The following is a 19,967-nucleotide window of genomic DNA, read 5'->3' as shown; positions in this document are numbered from 1 at the left end:
TAACCCTAATTAAACACACCTGATCCAGCTAATCTAATCATTTAGGTTTATTTGAAAACTACATGATATGTGTGCTGGAGCAGGGTTAGAACTAAACTCTGCAGGGCTACGGCCCTCCAGGAACTGGGTTTGACACCCCTGGGATAGGTCTATTAATCTCAAACTAGTTGTTTTTAATTAAAGGAATCAGTTATTTAGAATAATAAGACATTTGGGCTGTTACCAGGCAAATCAGTATCAACAAACTCATCTTTTAATGCATAGGAAATGCAAAGATTCATTGGAAGTGGCATTTAGATGTATTACACTGTTTAGTGCAGGACAAGAATGCATTTAACCTGCAGTTACAAATGCATGAATAATGTTTTGACATACAAGACATAAAATGTTGAATACTCATTTGAAATGATAAGAAATTAGTTATTTTAAAAAAAATCAAAAGATACTTTAAATGTGAAATTAAAATGGCCAGTATGTGTCAGCAAGTCACTGTTAATAAGTGAGTCATTGCGATTGAACCGAATCATTTAAACGGTTGATTCATTCAGGAACGAAACACTGTCACGTTGCTCAGAGACGCAAAACTGTGCTTTGGTGGCTGTGTTTGGAATTATTTTCTGTTGTAGAAATAGAGCTAAAAAAGGCAATATGGTGTCTAAAACGCAAGTCTCTTAATTAACTTGTTTACTGAACTGTTATATATATATGCATGTATATATTCATGATGATTTTTGGAGGAAAAGACGGCCTTCTTTGTGTGATTTTGATTTAATATATGAAATTACATAAATATGTGAATTTTCTGCCCCTATATCTTCAATTTTGTGATCATTCTAAATGCATTTTAGGAGACTGAATCACACAGTGAAGAACGCACTATAAATGCGCGCGCACATCATTAAAACAAAAAACATTATATTATCGCAGATGATATATATAGCACACTCCTCACCACTGTCTTTTTGGCTAATTTGTGCAAAACCTCTTGCTAAAATGTCAAAGCTTCATTTTAACCACCAATGCAACGATGCAATTATTTAGCTTACCTCTACATTCTTGCGAAGGGTTGATGTCCTGTCGAGATTTTATAAGCTGCTAGTTTGGTCTTCCTAGGCAAGTACAGCTTACACTGCATAATAGAGCATACATATGGCCAGGGGTTAAATTCATTTCCTTCGAGTTCAACTTCAGAATATGACGGGGTTTCGTTTTCAGCGGTGTCTGCACCACTAACGCCTGTTTTGACCGTCTGCATCTTTCTTGTGATTTTAGCGCCAGTTTGCCCTCCTGCCCATTATTTACTGACGTAGTTTCCAGGGAGCGATTTTTTTTTTTTTTTTTTTTTTACTCAGTAATTATTGTGTTTTAAAATGTAGCGAAGTACAATACTTTAAACAAAATATACTTAAGTAAAAGTAAAATTACAGATTTAAAAAATTACTTTAAAAAGTATTAGTACACAAAAAAGCTACTGAATTACAGTAACGCGAGTAAATGTAATTCGTTACTTTCCACCTCTGCTCTTTATACCTGAGATCTCAAACCTTCAGAGATCTGGCATGTTGCTTGTGGTAATACTTTTATTGTTTGTGTGTGTAAACTCTCTCGCCCTTTCTCTTCAGGTGGATTACGCCCTAATTGCCTCCCAAGCCGGTGCCACACTCAACAACCTCCTGAGTCACGCACAGGAGCTGGTGAGCAAACTACGATCCCTCCAGCTGGACCAGAGGGAGTTTGTCTGCCTCAAGTTCCTGGTGCTGTTCAGCTTGGGTGAGTACAGAGAAAGGGGTGGAGGGGTGGAGAGAAGCGGGCATTGGCTTCTGTGCATCATCCAAATCTCACTTGCTTGCTCCCAAGGTTCCTGCTGGACCTTGAGATAAGCCACAAGACCGCATTCACTTCCCCTTGTATGATAAGACCATCATTATGAATGCCACCGTCTCTCCTTTTACTGGTAATGCCAGAATAGTTTGGACAAAGCTTTCATTCTCAGAAAATCATTTAGCTCAAAGATCTCATTTACTCTTCGTCAGTCTTCATACAGTACCTCACTAAATCAATATGCATATTTCAGAAACAGTCTATGAATAAAGTGCCATTTCAGTGTTATCAAAGACCAAATCATATTTCCTTGGGAAATTTGCTTCCCAATAGAAATGGAAGTAGACGCCACTGTTACTTTTTTAAAGTTGTGGTTTAAAGAGTGCAGCCAAAAACTGTTTCCAGATTTTTGGAATTTCCTTAATTCAATTCAAATTTCCAAAATTCAAAGTTCTGATGTGCACGTCAACCTGCCATGTTCTATTCTCTGAGTTTCTGAGTGAATTACTCAGTCATATGAATTTATGGTTCCAATTTTTTATGTTTCATCTAGCAAATTTAATGCGATGTCATAAAATTAGCATAAAATATGTGAATGAAAACTTAGTTAATGACTGTTTACAAGACATACACTAATCAATGACATCTGAAGCTAATTGTCTTGACCTGCCATGTCTGAATCATGACAGATTTTTTCTTTTTGGGTGAATTCATTATTATTATTATTTACTAAATAAAATAAATGTAAATTAAAAACAAATGAATTTTAAACAGAAAACATTAGATTAGTGCATTTAAGTGCTACTTAAGCTACACAAGTTCTAGCTATACTTCCAACTTGGAAACTTACAAAACCAAGGTTGCATTTTTTTCTCTATTGGAGTTAAGAAAATCAGGAGGTCATTTGCTCCTAGAGATTTGGGTGCCGAGTGTATTCAGTTTTGCTTTTAGCTATCAGTAACAATCGGAGGTTCCATTGCTTACAGGTCAAGGTAGCTCTTGTAGCCAATTCACAAAAGCTGCAGGTCTTCACCATTAAAGAAACAGCATCAAAAAAACAGGACTGGCCGTCTGTTTGGCCCCATAAGAACATGGAATATTAATGCCGACCATCCGCTTCTGCATCATCACATCAGCCATGATTGTTCCGTCCTGTGGTTCCGGAAAAGAAAATATGATGTGTGTAGGGTGTAAGTGCTTTGATCCCATCCATTCTGTTTGCTGCGTCCCTGAACTAACTGAAACTATGAAGCAGGACATAAGCCTTTATGTCCAACTCCCCTATCGCACCTTGAGAAGGTTCCTCATATCTTCCTAAGACCAAAGACCAGTTTCGAAAACTCCAGACCTCTCAACCTTGCTGTGTTTATGTCGAACGCCTTTGAGTAGCGTAGGTTTTTTGGTTGAAGTTTGGGGGAAATCTGATGTAAATAATTTGGCGGAAACATCATCCATAATAAAACTCTCACCTGAGGGGAGTGTAGTGCCCCAGGCACTGACCCGTTCTAGCAGCTTGCCCCACCCATGCTGTGTGCCAGGCCCAGAGAGACCAAGAGACTGAGAGAACTAAGCTTGGAGATCAAAGGTGGCTCCGATTAATAGTATCCTGTGAGTGAAGGGTGGCAGGGGGCTCTGTGTACATAAAAGTGCACGGATGAGAAAAACACTTTGCCATTTGCTATTGAGAAGCCAGTCAGAGGTTAATTAAATGAAGCGTGAAAATCCCATGGTGCTTTATGGAAACTATTTGAATTATGGAAACTTATCTTCTGTCTGTCTCAACCTGCTGCTTATTCTTCAACCCTTTTTGAATGGGGAACTTGTTTCCACAAAGAAAAATGCTACAACTTTAGCTACACCGGTCCTTATTAAACTTTTCGCAAGTGCATTCATAATTAAGGTGCGTTCCTGCATTACAGCAAATGTTTGCGCCATTAAACTAAATGTTTTATGATTAAAAAGTCAAAACAAAAACTAAGCAAAAATTTGCATACCAAAAAGGTCCAGCATTGAATGAAGTTACATAGGTCACCTTCAAACCAATAATTTTTATGATGGTCAACAGAGCAAATTCACATGAGCAACATGATCGGTTGCAAAATCTGTGTTGGGAAACTTAAAAATTTTTATTTTTGTAAATTACATTTTTTTTTTATATATATATAGTGTTCCTGTAGCTCAATTGGTAGAGTACTGCACTATCAAGCGCAAGGTTGGGGGTTCGATTCCCCGGGAACACATGATAGATAAAAATTCATAGCGTGCATGCACTGTAAGTCGCTTTGGATAAAAGCGTCTGCTAAATGCATAAATTTTTATTTATTTATTTATACAAATTAAGCCTGTTAATGGAAATCAAAATCACATCTACCCACGCTGTTCCACTCCCCACCGCTTTAAGTTAGTGTCTGTACACTCTCAACACAGCCAAACCATCGCAATTTGTCACTGTCAGCGGAGCCCAGGGGGGCTCTTTGTAAAGCTAAGTGTCGATAAAGAGGAGGAGAGACATGACTTGACCTGGGAGCAGTCACTTGTCTCCTCGATCCCTCCGGCTTGTCGAGAGGACCGATGGCAGTCAGCTGATCACTTCTCACGCTTTTCCACCAGCCGAAGCGTCTCTATCTTTCCTATTGTCAGTCTCAGTGTGTTGAATAAGTGCTTTGGCTCTAGCAGGAGCTGAAGGCTTTATCAATGGTTAAATAATTACGACCAAGACATTGATTTCCTCAACAGCAGGAAAGGCGCTGAAGGGTGAACAATGTTCTTGTGGAGTTTAAAGGGGGTAGAAACGATTAAAGTGGACATTTCTGAGAAGATGCCAACATTTCAGTTAGAGCCGATTAAACTGATTGAAACTGACTCGTGAACTCTAGCAGTCAACCAAGGTCATAGGAAAGATTTAGGTCAAAAAGAGAGTAGGGTTACTAAAACAAGAGAGAAATTTCTGTCATTCTTTACTTGCCTTCACGTTGTTCTAAACTTTTTTGACTTTCTTTATTCTGCATAACACAAAAGAGGATATTTTGGAAAAACGCTCAAGTGTTTTTTGCATAAAATGAAAGCCAGTAGGGTCCCAGGTTGTTTTGGACACTATTCACTTTTATTGTAGGGATGGTTAAAACATTCCTACAAATTTTGTGTTTTGTGGTCACAAAAGAAAGAAAGTCACGTTTGAAGAATGTGAGAATATGAATAAGATTTTGGGTGGACGAACAGTATTAATCTTTAACTAGTGCTATTGTTTCAGAATTTTTAAAATAACTTATATAAAGTAGTATATAAAGTAGTTTAATTTAAACTAACTTTTACTAACTTCATATAATAAAATGTAGTCAATATTTCATGTCAAATTGATTAATTCCAGTCAGTTTTACTTTTATGCAGTCATCAAGTACCACTGCATAGCAATTTTTGTCCAACATTTTTGGACAAAATCCATTAATTTCAATAGGAATCCACGCAATCTGGAATTTAACATAAGGATAAAAGATTTCCCAAATTCTAATTTAGCAAATTTTGAAAGTGACTTCTGTGCTTTGTCTATTTCGACATTATTGACAATGGACCTTTTTTAACCATGAATTTTGATCATGTGTGCCTTAAATGCCATTGACTTTATATATTAAACAAATGTAACCAAAATATGCAAACCGTCCTTGTCGAATTTTAATCAGCTATTTTTAAATTAAAATTATCTACATAATTCGCATTTCTACGCCTCCTCGTTATCATCAAAATGTAGAGGACACTGGTATAAAATGTTTCTGCTCATGGCATCAACAGTTGACTATGAGACTGGATGCATCTCAAGTCCCTGAGGCTTGGCTGTGGGGTCTCTTCCAAACACCTCTGAACAACACTGCATATAGTCACGGCACACAGCAGTTTCCTCTTTACTCTCGCTTTAAAGGAGCAAAAAAAGGCAGTTCCCACATAGGTAAGCTCTAATTAAGCCGGCCCATCTTGTTTCCTTGATCTGAATCGATATGTCTACCCTTGTGCGTAGAGAGGGGAGATCAGTAATGCATGCGCAAAAGCTCATAACAGGGGCAAATATTCATTTCCTGAAACAGACCAAATAATTTGGAAGTCGGTTGGGATTGATTAACATTCGAGGGCTGGGACGGTTCAATATTTACGCCTTGGAGACCCCCAGCCGGGGCCAAATAATGGTGCATAAAACTGCAGCTATGTCTTAATTAAATGCAAGATAATAGGGGCAGGTTTTCTTGTGAGCCAAGCAGTTTGGCACTGACGGGTTGTAAGTCATGTGGAAGATGTGAGGCCCAGCTCTAATCAATACACATATAAAGCAAGCGCATGTGTGTGCGGACACCCTTTGAAAACACATTGATGTGGCGATGCACATGTAGGAATTTATTTTCCATGATTTGTGACAATGCGCGGCAGCTCTTCCCCGCTCACTCAACACGTTCGCTTCTTGTTGTCACCAAACATGCTCATTTAGATTTCGCTCAAAAGTGCAAAACCTTCCAATCAGTCCTGAGTGCTCTGATATTTTACAAATCTTGTGGAGAGGAGGAAGTGGACCCGTGCAATGACCCTAATATTTAAGGGTTATTTCTTTTGCCCGCTGTCCTTTCATTCCACGAGACAGAAATCAAAAGCCTCACTTCTGGCACTTGAAACGGCAACCTCATTAGGAGCCTTAAGAGGCTTTCAGACTTTATCAGGTTTTAAAAGCTGCTGATATCTGTGGACATGGCGCAATGCAGCAGCGGGTTCATGCTTTTAAAGGGGAGTGAAAGGATGGCACTTTAACTTTAGCCCCACTAGCTTTTGTCATGCATTCAGTCAGTTTGCCGAAATTCCAGCCATTCCGCTTCAATGTGTCGTGGCAGCAATTAGCTTTTATATCTTTGCTCTTTGTTCTTTATCTTTTACTACACATTACTTTATGATTAACTTTAAATTGTAAACAACTTTAAGTGTGATTGGCGATCGTTAGCCATTAGCGTCGTTATCTGAATGTCTACAAATGCTTTAGATAAGTAACGCAGGCAAGACTCTATCTACATCTATGGATTTACTCTTGATAAGGCGAGATGAACTCGGTGTATTACCCTTGACAGATAGAAGTTTTGCTTTGTGATTTTAGCATTATAATTGAAGCTCAATTTTGTAATCTAATTTTGACCCTAAGCACTGGCAGTGAAATATTATCAGACCAAGACTTTATAATCCACAGTTTCTGCTTTATGGATTGCACAGTTGCATCTGGCACTAAAAAAAACCCATCTCGGGTGAACCATGTATCCGTGAACTGTTTGTAAAAGTTTTCCCCACGTTCAAAAAGCACAGACCGGCTGGAGTTGCCTTCGACAAAAGCTGTGGATGAAGTGATTGAGAATACACTGAGCTATAGGTACCTGTTTTCCTTCTCCATCTCACAACTCTTGCCTCTGTCCCGTCGGATTCCTCTCTTCCTCTACCTCTGCCAGAGCCTTATTACAAGCTGTCAGTTTATTGTAAAACATTAAGAAAGCAGAGGGACACTTGCTGTAACTGTCTTATCGATCTGGGGGATAGATTCTGTGATTTAACGCCCAAGCCTCCCATATTTCCACATTTTCAGCCTCCTATTAAAGCCTGTGCTTTCCTTTAGCTATTGATGTATCAACATTAACTGTTACAAGCAACTACAGAAAATCAATGACCAACTTTTATTACCGGCTGCATAACACGCTAGCTGGCTCACGCCCCAGTACTTAGCAGGCAAACCGGTCCCGAAACATGCCCTGCTCATGTCAGGTGTTTCCTAAGTGATATCTGCACTGGAAATATCAATCATACGAGCTCCGGCTCCTTCCTGCCTGTTTGTACAGATGCTTGCCTCAGAACGGAGCGCTTGGGTGCCATTTTTATGAGACTTGGCCTGCGATGCTACATGATTCACCGCTAACAGCAACTATCAATATCCGTAATGTTCCGGACTTTTGCATTCGATTCGGTAGCCGCACCTTTAGCGATCATTCGCAGCTTTAACTAGCAATACACATATTCATTTCCAAGTATAATGAGCTTGTGCGCTATAAAATAATAATAGCTCGCTGTTTCTGTCTATCACTTGAATCGAAAGGGATGCATTTGAAAAGGAACGGCGTGGCAAAAACAGATCACCCTTAAAGATTTATGAGACCTGTGGTCCTGCCGGGACAAACATATACAGGCTTTGTTTTTCCGATCAATGGGCTGAAGTTCATTATTCACTCTCACCGCAGCCGTGCTTTGCGTTTTTGTGCATTGTAAAGGGGCCTTGTTGTTGTTGCATGTGCATATCTAAGGTTTTTCTCCTGTTTCTTCTTTCTTACGTGACTTGAGGTCTCACTAGCTGGTCTACGGGTGCAGCGCTACCTTATTCCATGCCAATTAAATTCTGCAATTTTTCTTAGCCTGCGAAGAGAGCCCGCTAGCCCAGGACCTTCAATCCAGCTGGGGAGACGCGAGCTGCCGTGGATGTGATAGGACGGATCTATTGATCAGGGAGCCGCCAGGTCTTATTTAAACATTGCACACAAACACTGATAAGGGCGTTACACAAGCTCTAATATAAACTCCCCCTGTCATTTTTCAATCGATTTCATAGAAAGAGTTCTGTGCAATGGACATCTTTAAACGTGACCCGGTCACAGCAGAAGAAAAACACTCAGCCCCCAAGAGCACTCGGGTCAAACATACACCACACAGCTGAGCAGACGTGCCCCTTGAAGACAGTACTGTCTGAATGATTTGTAAGCTGTGTGTGTACAAATAAATATTTTATATTTATATGTGGTTTTTTTTTATAATTCTATCATTTTCAGTTTTCAGATGTCATACTGTAGGTATTGTCAATGGCATAAAATTATAAAAAGGCAAATATATATATTTATATTAAATATATATAAAATAATTAAAAATGTATATTTATAATGAAAAATATAAATAATACACATTAATAATACTGTACAATAAACATTGAATTGTACAGTACCTTAAAAAGACTTTTGCCACCTTCATGTTTTTTTTTATTTTTTTGCATATTTGTCACACTTAAAAGATTCATATCATCAAAATAATTTTTATGTCATACAAAGATAATGCAAGTAAATACAAATTTGCCATTTTTAAATGATGATTTCATTTATTAAGGGAAAAAAGCTGTCCAAACCTACCTGGCCCTACGTGAAAAATTAATTGCCCATGTCCCCATTGCCATGTATCAGTCTGGAAAGGGTTAGAAAGCCAGTTCTAAGGCTTTGGGACTCCAGCGAACCACGGTCAGAGCCATTATACACAAATGGAGAAAACTTGGAACAGTGGTGAACCTTCCCAGGAGTGGCCGGCCTAACAAAACTACTCCAAGAGCGCAACAACGATTCATCCAGGAGGTCATGAAAGAACCCTGAACAATATCCAAAGAACTGCAGACCTCACTTGCCTCAATTAAGGTCAGAGTTATAAGAAAACAATAAGAAAGAGGCTGTGCAAAATCAAGAACACAAAGGCTCGTCTCACATTTGCCCAAAAAATATCTTGATTACGCCCAAGAATTTTGGGCAAATATTCTGTGGACTGATGCAACAAAAGTTTAACTTTTTGTAAGGTGTGTGTCCCATTACATGAGGCATAAAACTAACACAGCATTTCATAAAAAGACCATCATAGCAACAGTCAAACATGGTGGTGGTTGTGTGATGGTCTGGGGCTGATTTGCAGCTTCAGGACCTGGACGACTTGCTATAATTGATGAAAACATGAATTCTGCGCTCTATCGGAAAATCCTGAAGGTGAATGTCCAGCTGTCAGTTTGTTACCTCAAGCTGAACAGGCTTGGGTTCTTTAGCAGGACAATGGTCCCAAATACACCAGCAAGTCCACCTCTGAATGGCTCAAGAAAAACAGAATTAAGGTTCTTGAGTGGCCAAGTCAAAGTCTGGACATCCGATTGAGATGCTGTGGCATGACCATTCATGCTCGGAAAACCCTCCAATGTGGCTGAATTAAAACAATGCTGCAAAGAAGAGTGGGCCAAATCTCCTGCATAGCGATGTGAAAGACTGCTTGACTACAGTTGTTGCTGCAAAGTGTGCCACAACCAGTTATTAGATTTAGGGGGCAATTACTTTATCACATAGGGCCAGGCAGGTTTGGACAGTTTTTTTTCCCCCTGCATTTTTTACTTACTCTTTGTTTAATATTAAAATTAGTTTGATGATCTGAATCATTCAAGTGTGAAAAGAAAAAAGAAGTTAACTAAGTTTACAATCAGCATTGGAGTAACATATTACAAGTAATCCAAGTTATGTAATATAATTACTTTTTCAAGTAACTAATAAAGTAACGCATTAACGCTAAGAAATATACTTTTCATACTATATCAAACTATCATTACACAATGATAGTAACACAATATTATGTATTAGATTTAAATGTAACTTTTACCAACAATCATCATTCAGTTATGATTAATATAATGGAATTTATATATATATATATATATACATTTTTTATATAGATATATAAATATATATTCAAGTTTGTGTATCACTATCCACAGTATATATCAATCAATATATCAATAAATAAAAATATATAATGCCAATGTATAAATAATGTATAAAAAAATGTACAAATGTAATGCATAATGCATAATACAAAAAAGTAATAATAATAATAATGACTAGCTGACTGTACATTCTTTTTAAATTAAAAATTATAGTAATGTAGTATACATTTGAATTGTGTGTAAATATATATACTGCTGTCTTATACCTTATATATATATATATATATATATATATATATATATATATATATATATTGATTTATTTATATATTAAACAGCAGAATGCCACAACTGACCAATTATAACAATGTAATTAGAGAATTGTTGAGTATTATAATAAATATACTTCATTATAAAGCAGTACTTCATTACATGTACAAGCTAAGTACACCAAATAAACTAACTTTTATGTTTAAAAAAAAGTATTCTAATTATAAAATCTTTCTCACCGATACTTCGAGAGAGCAGCTAAGCCCTAACCATCCCCTGTAACCTGAGTCTGCTGTTAAACGTGATGCCACAAATGAGCCGACAGGTGCTGCTACCATGTCTCTTGTTCCCCTTTTCATCCACCTCTCCTTCCTCCCCCCATCATTGTATTTAAAGCAACAAAGCCGAGGAATGCCTGCAACGCCTTCTTGGAAAAAATGCCCCATCATCAGTCTTCCTGTAACATAAACCTGTGCAGATAGCATGGAGCTGGACGGGTGTCACACTACAGGGACAATTATAGAAATGAGAATTCATCTAAACATTGTCTCACTTGGGGGCGAAGGTTTGACAAGAACTGCAGGAGAGACGTGAGGTCACTAAGAGATGTGGGCAAAGGCCATGAGTTGTCTGTCAACAGTGGGAATGCTGGGAAGTGTGGCCGAATGGGGTGTTGTCTATTCCTGGTGTTTTCCATGCTTGGAGACCGTCTTGTCGGACCATTATGTGTCTGGTTGCCATTCTTATGACAGTATGGACAATGCGATTGAGGACAGGAAATGATGGAGAGGAGGAGGGGCTTAACGAGTTTGAGCATGTTTAGGGTGATGGTGTTATCTTCAAATGTTTGCGCCATTCATCTAGATGTGCTACTCTTCACGTTCAGCTTCAAATTGATGTTCTACCATGACTTTAGTTGGCCAAAAAGAAAAAAGAAAAAATAAGTAGTTTGTGCAAAAACTTGCTATTGTGCTGCTTGAAGCATTGCTGAGACTGCGACACATATAAAACATTTTTATATATATTTTATTTTATAATATTTTACATATTTGCAAAACAAAATCACTATATATACGGATTTTAAAAAATCATATATACAAAAATAGCCATTATTATTATTTCTTAATATTTTTCATATATACAAAATGCATTACAAGATTAGAAATGTATTTTTCTTGCTTCAATTTTGTAGTGTATTTTGGCATTTGCAGGATCATATTAAATATTTCCTTACACCATGCTCTCTACAACATACATGCATCATATATTCTGCAAATATTTTGGTGTGAGAAAATCTTTTTTCTTATATGAGAACTAAATCATTCATCATCAAGCAGTTATCTGAGCAATATGGGAACTTAAAATATGCTTGATTTTATGTATTTAATCTCTGAGTGCTTCACGTCTTGTGATATTTTATTACTTTCATCCTTCTTGCTAGTAGTTAAGCTAAAGCTCCACAAATTACCTTGCTTTGACAGGAAGCTTACAAACACCTCATGTAACATTACCCTCGAGGTAAAGGAGACTACATCTTCTAAGTGCAATGAATTAAACCAGAAATTACACTTACATCTATCAAAATACAGAAGCAGCTTTAGCATGCATGTGAGAGAAAGACAAAAAGTGAGAAAAAACACCATCGTTTGGGTCAACACATGCAGGATTACATGGCTACTTATTTATCCAAAGCAAACACTGTGATGGTCAAACATGAATATAAAAAAAATTTGGAAAAAGTGGTCATATAAAAAGGAGGAAAATTCATGCTATGGGTTAACTGTCCTTCACTCAGGAAATATACATCCCCAGGCACTGTGTTGAATTATTAATTCAAATTTGTCCAAAAAAGAAGTGTGGGGGGGGGGGGGGTTAGAAAGGGGAAAGGAGAGAGATATTGATAGAGGCTTGGCTTTAATGACCTCATTAGGTGTGTGGTTTCCACTAAGGGCAGGATCTGGACTGCAGGTGGAGTTTTTGGGGGATACTTGACCCTTGAATGATTTTCTGTCACTTTATGATAAACAAGAAGAGCTCAACGCGCCTCCCCATTTCTGCACATGCAATCAGCTGGCACGAAAACGTGTTGAATGCAAATATAAAGATGCTCAGAGATTGTGATAAGATAAACATGGACAGGAAGGAGTCTTAGAAACCCGTTTGGCTGTTCAGAAATGATCCGGCTCTCAAAATGATGGTTTTCCAGACACTTTTTTTTCCAGAAATGAGATGCATAGATATATAGACAGACAGACAGATAAATATATGGAGATAGATACAGACAGACAGACAGATAAATAGATAGACATACAGACAGATAAATAGATATAGATAGATACAGACAGACAGATAAATAGATATAGATAGATACAGACAGACAGATAAATAGATAGATATACAGACATAGATAGATAGATAGATAGATAGATAGATAGATAGATAGATAGATAGATAGATAGATAGATAGATAGATAGATAGATAGACTCAGCTAACTCTTGATAAAGAGTTTTATTTATTAGCATCCAAACACAGAGAGTTTTATCATGATCATTATCGTGGGTTCAGCCCACACCCTGAACCTGCGAGCTCCTGACAGTGATTGCGCCAAAAGATAAGCAGATGTAAATATATTTTCCCTTACCTTAAGAGCAGGCAGAGTGCCTTTCAGCTAGCATTTGTAACAAGAAACGTTTGCCCCAGCTTCTCGTGTTTATTTCATCACACCTAAGGCGTTTTATACCCTCCCTCCCCGCGTCAAGTGCGCAGCATCTAAACCATCCTTGGGCGACCGGGACGTCTCTTCTACCTGCTCAGCCCTGCTATGACGGGCCTACATTTGACTTAATATATCCCCAACTGTACCAGTCCTGTTTAATTCCCTTTCATAGCAGTCAGAGGTGACCAGGGATGAGCAGATTGAGCCCTCCACGTCCCTCCTGGCTTTACGTGGCTTAGTCAGGAAGAACAAACAAGCGATGAGCTCATTGATATGCAATGTTAAAGAGAATAAACTTTAGATGGATCACCGTTGCAACTGATTTTTTTCATCCAAAAGCTCTCAAAATTTCTCCAAACCACCTAAACAGAAGTAAAACGCATTGAGTAAATATTATCACCAGTGACTAGGTGGACATTGGCCACAAGCAGAGCTTCAGGGGCTGGATTAGATGAAAAACGGGTGTTTGGAGGTCATCGGAGTTCATGCACCACCCCATTTCCTGATTGGTGCAAACCTGGAAGAAGTTAATGATGAATAAAGATGAAATTTTGACATGCTTGACTGACTATATGATTATAGCATGCTGTAAAGTCAAAGGTAGGGAGATGCTTTGCCATCTGAAACTCTTTGTACATGGTCATAAACTTTTGCAAATACACAATACTGTCCTGAATTGCCCTGCTTTTAAACAATATTTGTTTCTGATTAGCTTCCAACAGGAAGTCATTCATTATACTGACATCAGCCTGCTAGAAATGTCAATGGATTCATCATTTGCCTTTCAAATGTGGTATTATGATTTAATTGCACATTGACTAAACTATTAGTGGTGAATTTCCATATCCTTGTATATCTTTATATGCAATATGCATACTAACAAATTGTAATCAATATGCCATTAATGTAGTGAGTTGATGTACAAGTTTATGTATGGCGAATGTGGTCTTGCTATATTTGTGCATCCATGTCTGTGTACAAATGAACCTCACGAGGGCTTTGGGGGGTTTCCAGCATGAATTTCTCGTGGAATGGTATTTTTTTCACTTAAAAAATCATTTCTAATTAAAAAACATCCCAGCATATCACAAGGCGAGGGGTGGTGCTGGGGGTGTCTGCGAGTGTATATGTGGGGCCGTCTAGCATGAGCGCTAGTCAAATGGACAATGTATTCCTCAGGACCTAAGGGTTTAGAGGCAGGCTACATCCCAGCCCTAGTGCACACTAAGGCTGTTTCATGAAAAAAAAAAAGAAGAGAAAAAGTTGATAATTAGTCCCACAGTGGCTAAATGTTGAGATAGAAAATAAGAGTGCTTACCATGCGATGCTTGAACCTGAATGGATAACTGCTGCTTGTACATTTTTGTTGTTGTTTTTTTTTGGTATCTGTCAGCAGGGCATGATTAAGCGTTTCTTGTTGTGGATAAATTAAGCAAACACGTTAATTCTCTCCTCACAACCTGCATCTCTTGCTCGGGCCGGAAGAGATCAAGCCATTGTCATCGATCAGTCGACTCTTTTAACCCCTCCCCGCGCTTTGGTTTTTCATGTTCAAACGCAGCCCCACAATAATTAGCAATTAAAATTGGACTTTTTTGAGCAGATACAGATAGATAGATAGATAGATAGATAGATAGATAGATAGATAGATAGATAGATAGATAGATAGATAGATAGATAGATAGATAGATAGATAGATAGACTCGGATAGATAGATAGATAGACTCGGATAGATGGCCAGATAGGTAGACAGACAGATATAATCCCCTTTCACACTGTGATTCTGGAAAATTCATTGGTAATGTGTCCCAGCAATTGTTCCCGGGTCGCTTGATTTTGCCCCTTTCACACTGCCAGTGATTACCCGGAATATGTGCGTGCTTTTACACACAACCCGTAAAGGTCCCGTAAAGACACGTGACGTAACGTGTAATGTACAAGACGAAAACGTTAGGCACATTAACTTTCACTTAAACTGGTGAACGATCTCAGCTTCAGCGTGGAAAGTGAGGAACTAACTGATCTCTGCTTCATTACAGTTTGCACATATATTTTAGTCGCGAACGTTGATCTTCCTTCAAAACAGCCGGTAAAAGAGTCGCGCGATAACGTGCGTCATCACTACGACACGGCATTAGATTTGGCTTTTGTTCACACAGAGCTCGTCCCGGCAATGTTACTAGGTCCCCGACGGTGTTCAATGCCGGAATCAATCCTGGGACATGTTTGCGTTCACACAGAAGGCAATCCGCCAATGTTCCAGGACCAACGTGCAGTGTGAGAGGGGCTATAGATAGACAGACTCAGACAGAGAGACAGATATAGATAGACAGACTCAGACAGAGAGACAGATATAGATAGACAGACTCAGACAGAGAGACAGATATAGATAGACAGACTCAGACAGACAGATATAGATAGACAGACTCAGACAGACAGATATAGATAGACAGACTCAGACAGACAGACAGATATAAATAGACAGACTCAGACAGAGAGACAGATATAGATAGACAGACTCAGACAGACAGACAGATATAGATAGACAGACTCAGAAAGACAGACAGACAGATATAGATAGACAGACTCAGACAGACAGATATAGATAGACAGACTCAGACAGACAGACAGATATAGATAGACAGACTCAGACAGACAGATATAGATAGACAGACTCAGACAGACAGACAGATATAGATAGACAGACTCAGACAGACAGACAGATATAGATAGACAGACTCAGACAGACAGATATAGATAGACAGACTTAGACAGACAGACAGATATAACTAGACAGACTCAGACAGACAGACAGACAGATATAGATAGACAGACTCAGACAGACAGATATAGATAGACAGACTCAGACAGACAGATATAGATAGACAGACTCAGACAAGACAGATATAGATAGACAGACTCAGACAGAAATAGATAGACAGACTCAGACAGACAGATATAGACAGACTACGACAGACAGATATAGATAGACAGACTCAGAAAGACAGATATAGAAAGACAGACAGACAGACAGACAGACAGAAATAGATAGACAGACTCAGACAGACAGATATATATAGACAGACTCAGACAGACAGATATAGATAGACAGACTCAGACAGACAGACAGATATAGATAGACAGACTCAGACAGACAGACAGACAGAAATAGATAGACAGACTCAGACAGACAGATATAGATAGTCAGATATAGATAGACAGACTCAGAAAGACAGACATAGATAGACAGACTCAGACAGACAGACAGAAATAGATAGACAGACTCAGACAGACAGATATAGATAGTCAGATATAGATAGACAGACAGATATAGATAGACAGACTCAAAAAGACAGATATAGATAGACAGACTCAGACAGACAGACAGATATAGATAGACAGACTCAGACAGACAGACAGACAGACAGACAGAAATAGATAGACAGACTCAGACAGACAGACAGATATAGATAGACAGACTCAGACAGACAGACAGACAGAAATAGATAGACAGACTCAAACAGACAGACAGACAGATATAGATAGACTGACTCAGACAGACAGACATAGATAGACAGACTCAGACAGACCGACAGATATAGATGAGGTGGTGGTGGATGAGGAGATACCCCCGACAATGTAAAGCGCTTTGAGTGCCTAGAAAAGCGCTATATAAATGTAATGAATTATTATTATTATTATTATAGATAGACAGACAGACTCAGACAGATAGGTAGATACAGTAGATATACAGACAGACAGACAGATAGATAGACAGACACATATAGATATACATAATACATAAAATGACAGACAGACAGAAGGAACAGTAGACAGAACGACTGATAGACAGCCGGACAGACTGTTCAAGTTTTTCCGTCACTCTTGCGTTGTACTTGAGAGGCTTCCTTAACATCTCACCCTCAAAAACAGCTTGACTGACAGGTCTGTGTTTGTTTACCACCTTTTCACGAGGGCTAAAATAACCCGTCTGGAGCTGAAGAATTCTAATTGGTCATCTTCTGGTTAACCCCTCCCCCTTCCTTGTCCTGATTGTGCCTGCTGGTGTCACCCAGAGGTCAAACATCCTCACCAGCACCATGAAGGACTTGCGGCTTGTTCTACAGACCTCATTACATTGCTGATGGAGTCACTTCCCCTACACCCCTTCTTTTTTTTTTTCTTTTTTTTTTGTCGGCCAAGGCAGTCTTGATTATTTTTAGGGGAAAAGAGAGCAGGCAGAGAAGTGTCAGCTGGCTCATTAGATATGGCTGGGTGGGTCCGAGTGCTTTCACAGTCGTTCGGACCCCAGCAGTCTCCATTAGGAGAGACTACAGCGGGATGGCCACACTCTCGTTCAACCCCGGGTCAAAGAGATAAATAAAAGATCGCATGAGGTGGCCCCTCAAAACCTGATAAAATAGAGCCACACGCCAGGGATTTATTAGCAGCTCCTGCCGCCAAAGAAGCATCTGAAACACAGGAACACATGCAGCTCACCACAACACATTAACACGCCATAAATTAAAGAGATGACAAGGAAAAATCTGATGAAAAACTAAGAGGCATTTAAGATCTTGATCCCTAGAGATCTGTTTCCCCCAAATTAATTCGCTTTCTCTTCAAAATCTCCAGAGATTTTAAGCATGGAATAAAAAATATATGGACGCTACCATTCAGAGATTTGGAATAATTACAGTTTTTTTATGTTTTTGAAAGAAGTATTTAATGCTGATAAAGGCTGCATTTATTTGATCAATAATACCACAATGCAGTGCAATATAATAGGCAATATAATTACCATTTAAAATAACATGTAAAAATGTAATGTATTCCTGTAATGCAAAACTGAATTTTCAGCATCCTCATTCAGAAATCATTCTAATATTCTGAGTTGAAGCTTTAAGAAACATTAGTTTTTATCAGTGCTGCTTAATATTTTTGTGGAAACCATGATGCATTACAGTATCAAAAAATTCAATTGAATTGAATTCAATTTTTCTAATGTTAGAAAAGATTATATTTCAAATAAATGCTGCCTTTTTTTAAATCAGAGAATCCTGAAATCATGGTTACTGGTTTCCACAAAAAAAAAAAGTGTATATAACCTCAACCCACATTTTAGTAATACCAAAATTGTCTTTATCTCATCTTTGTTCAGACGTCAAGAACCTGGAGAACTTCCACCTGGTGGAGAGCGTCCAGGAACAGGTCAACGCGGCACTGCTGGACTACGTCATGTGCAACTATCCTCAGCAGACGGACAAGTTTGGCCAGCTGCTGCTGCGGCTGCCGGAGATCCGGGCCATCAGCCTGCAGGCCGAGGAGTATCTGTACTACAAACACCTGAACGGTGACGTGCCCTGTAACAATCTACTCATAGAGATGCTGCACGCCAAACGTGCCTGAGGACCGTCTCGACACGAGCATCATCACCAGACAACACCAGCCTTCGACCGATGCACACTCACTGCATGGGTTTGGGCCAGACTCTTTGGATCTGAGAACCCCATAGCGAGGGTTTGGCGAAGGGCAGATGCATTTCTGGTAAAGACATGAATGAATCCAGAGTTATAATGACCTCTAGGCTGCGGATTTGTCGTAGTATTGTCAAACCATGACTGTCAGTCGTTATTTGTTGTGTGTGCAACTGATCGAATCCTCCACCTTACACTCAGACTTGAGGTGGCGGGTTTAAGATGACTGGGAAAGGACTGGGCGCTCTTTCAAGACTGGTTTGCCAGCACTGACCCAAAGTTTCCATTAGGACCTGGCCATGTGGCCTTCCTTTGTCTGTTTTAAGGCACACAAGCTGGGCCAGAGCCAGAAGGTGGAGGTAAGATGGACAACCAGACATTGCCTGCATCTGACCCTACTAAGACTTTATTCCAACCCCTCACCAAAAAGAAAAAAACCTCTTTTCAAATGGGCAGCCATTTCTTCTTCTTTGTCACTGTGAGGCTGCTTTTACCAATATTTTCTCACCAAAAATGGAAAAGGATGAATATCACAAAATCTGTCAAGAACATGTCTGGGTCATATTTAATCTCAAAATCATAAGATATGAGAAATGATTGATGTCTAATATGTGGTCCAACGGCACAAAAAAAAAATTATAATAAATTATTCTGAATACTGAATAAAAAGTAATTTTGTGGGAAAATATGCTAAATGCGGTCATGAAAATAAGAATTAATAATTATTAGACATTTTATTAATTTTTTATTTTTTTTATTCAGACTGAAAAAGAATATTTTGGAGATAAATGTGCTAAATTGTCACGACAATTAACAAAAATATAACAATTCACAATAAAACTGAATTTTGGGAATACTATTCTAAATTGTTCTAAAAGTAACAATTAATAATCATTAATTTTATAATTATTTTAATGAAAATAGTTCATATTAAAAAAATGTAAATTTTGATGTAAATGTGCTAAATTGACCAGACATAAACATTTAATAGATAATTCATAATAAACTAAAGTTTAGGACTACAAATGCCTAACTGTCATGGAAATATGAATTAATAATTATTAACAATTAACAAATGAATGCAACTATAAAACCTTAATAAAAATAATTTCATGTTTTTTTGATTTGTGGGATGCATTGTGACCTGGAAATGTATTTACTAAGATTCTC

The 19,967-nt window shown here is 38.4% G+C and overlaps 1 protein-coding gene across 2 annotated transcripts in view; it reads left to right on the top strand.

Moving 5' to 3' along the window:
• Positions 1 to 19,547, top strand: part of LOC132159939 (nuclear receptor subfamily 5 group A member 2) — a 56,824-nt gene extending 37,277 nt beyond the window's left edge. For both annotated transcript variants that reach the window (XM_059569617.1, XM_059569616.1), the window contains exons 6-7: positions 1,623 to 1,770; positions 18,482 to 19,547. In XM_059569617.1, coding sequence (XP_059425600.1) covers positions 1,623 to 1,770; positions 18,482 to 18,729 — 396 coding nt within the window. In that variant the 3' untranslated portion in view covers positions 18,730 to 19,547. The remainder of the gene's footprint in view (positions 1 to 1,622; positions 1,771 to 18,481) is intronic.
• The last annotated feature ends 420 nt before the right edge of the window (positions 19,548 to 19,967 follow it).

Source organism: Carassius carassius, chromosome 16 (genome assembly GCF_963082965.1).
Source record: "Carassius carassius chromosome 16, fCarCar2.1, whole genome shotgun sequence".
Taxonomy (NCBI): Eukaryota; Metazoa; Chordata; class Actinopteri; order Cypriniformes; family Cyprinidae; genus Carassius; species Carassius carassius.
This window is presented reverse-complemented; position numbering and strand designations above follow the sequence as displayed.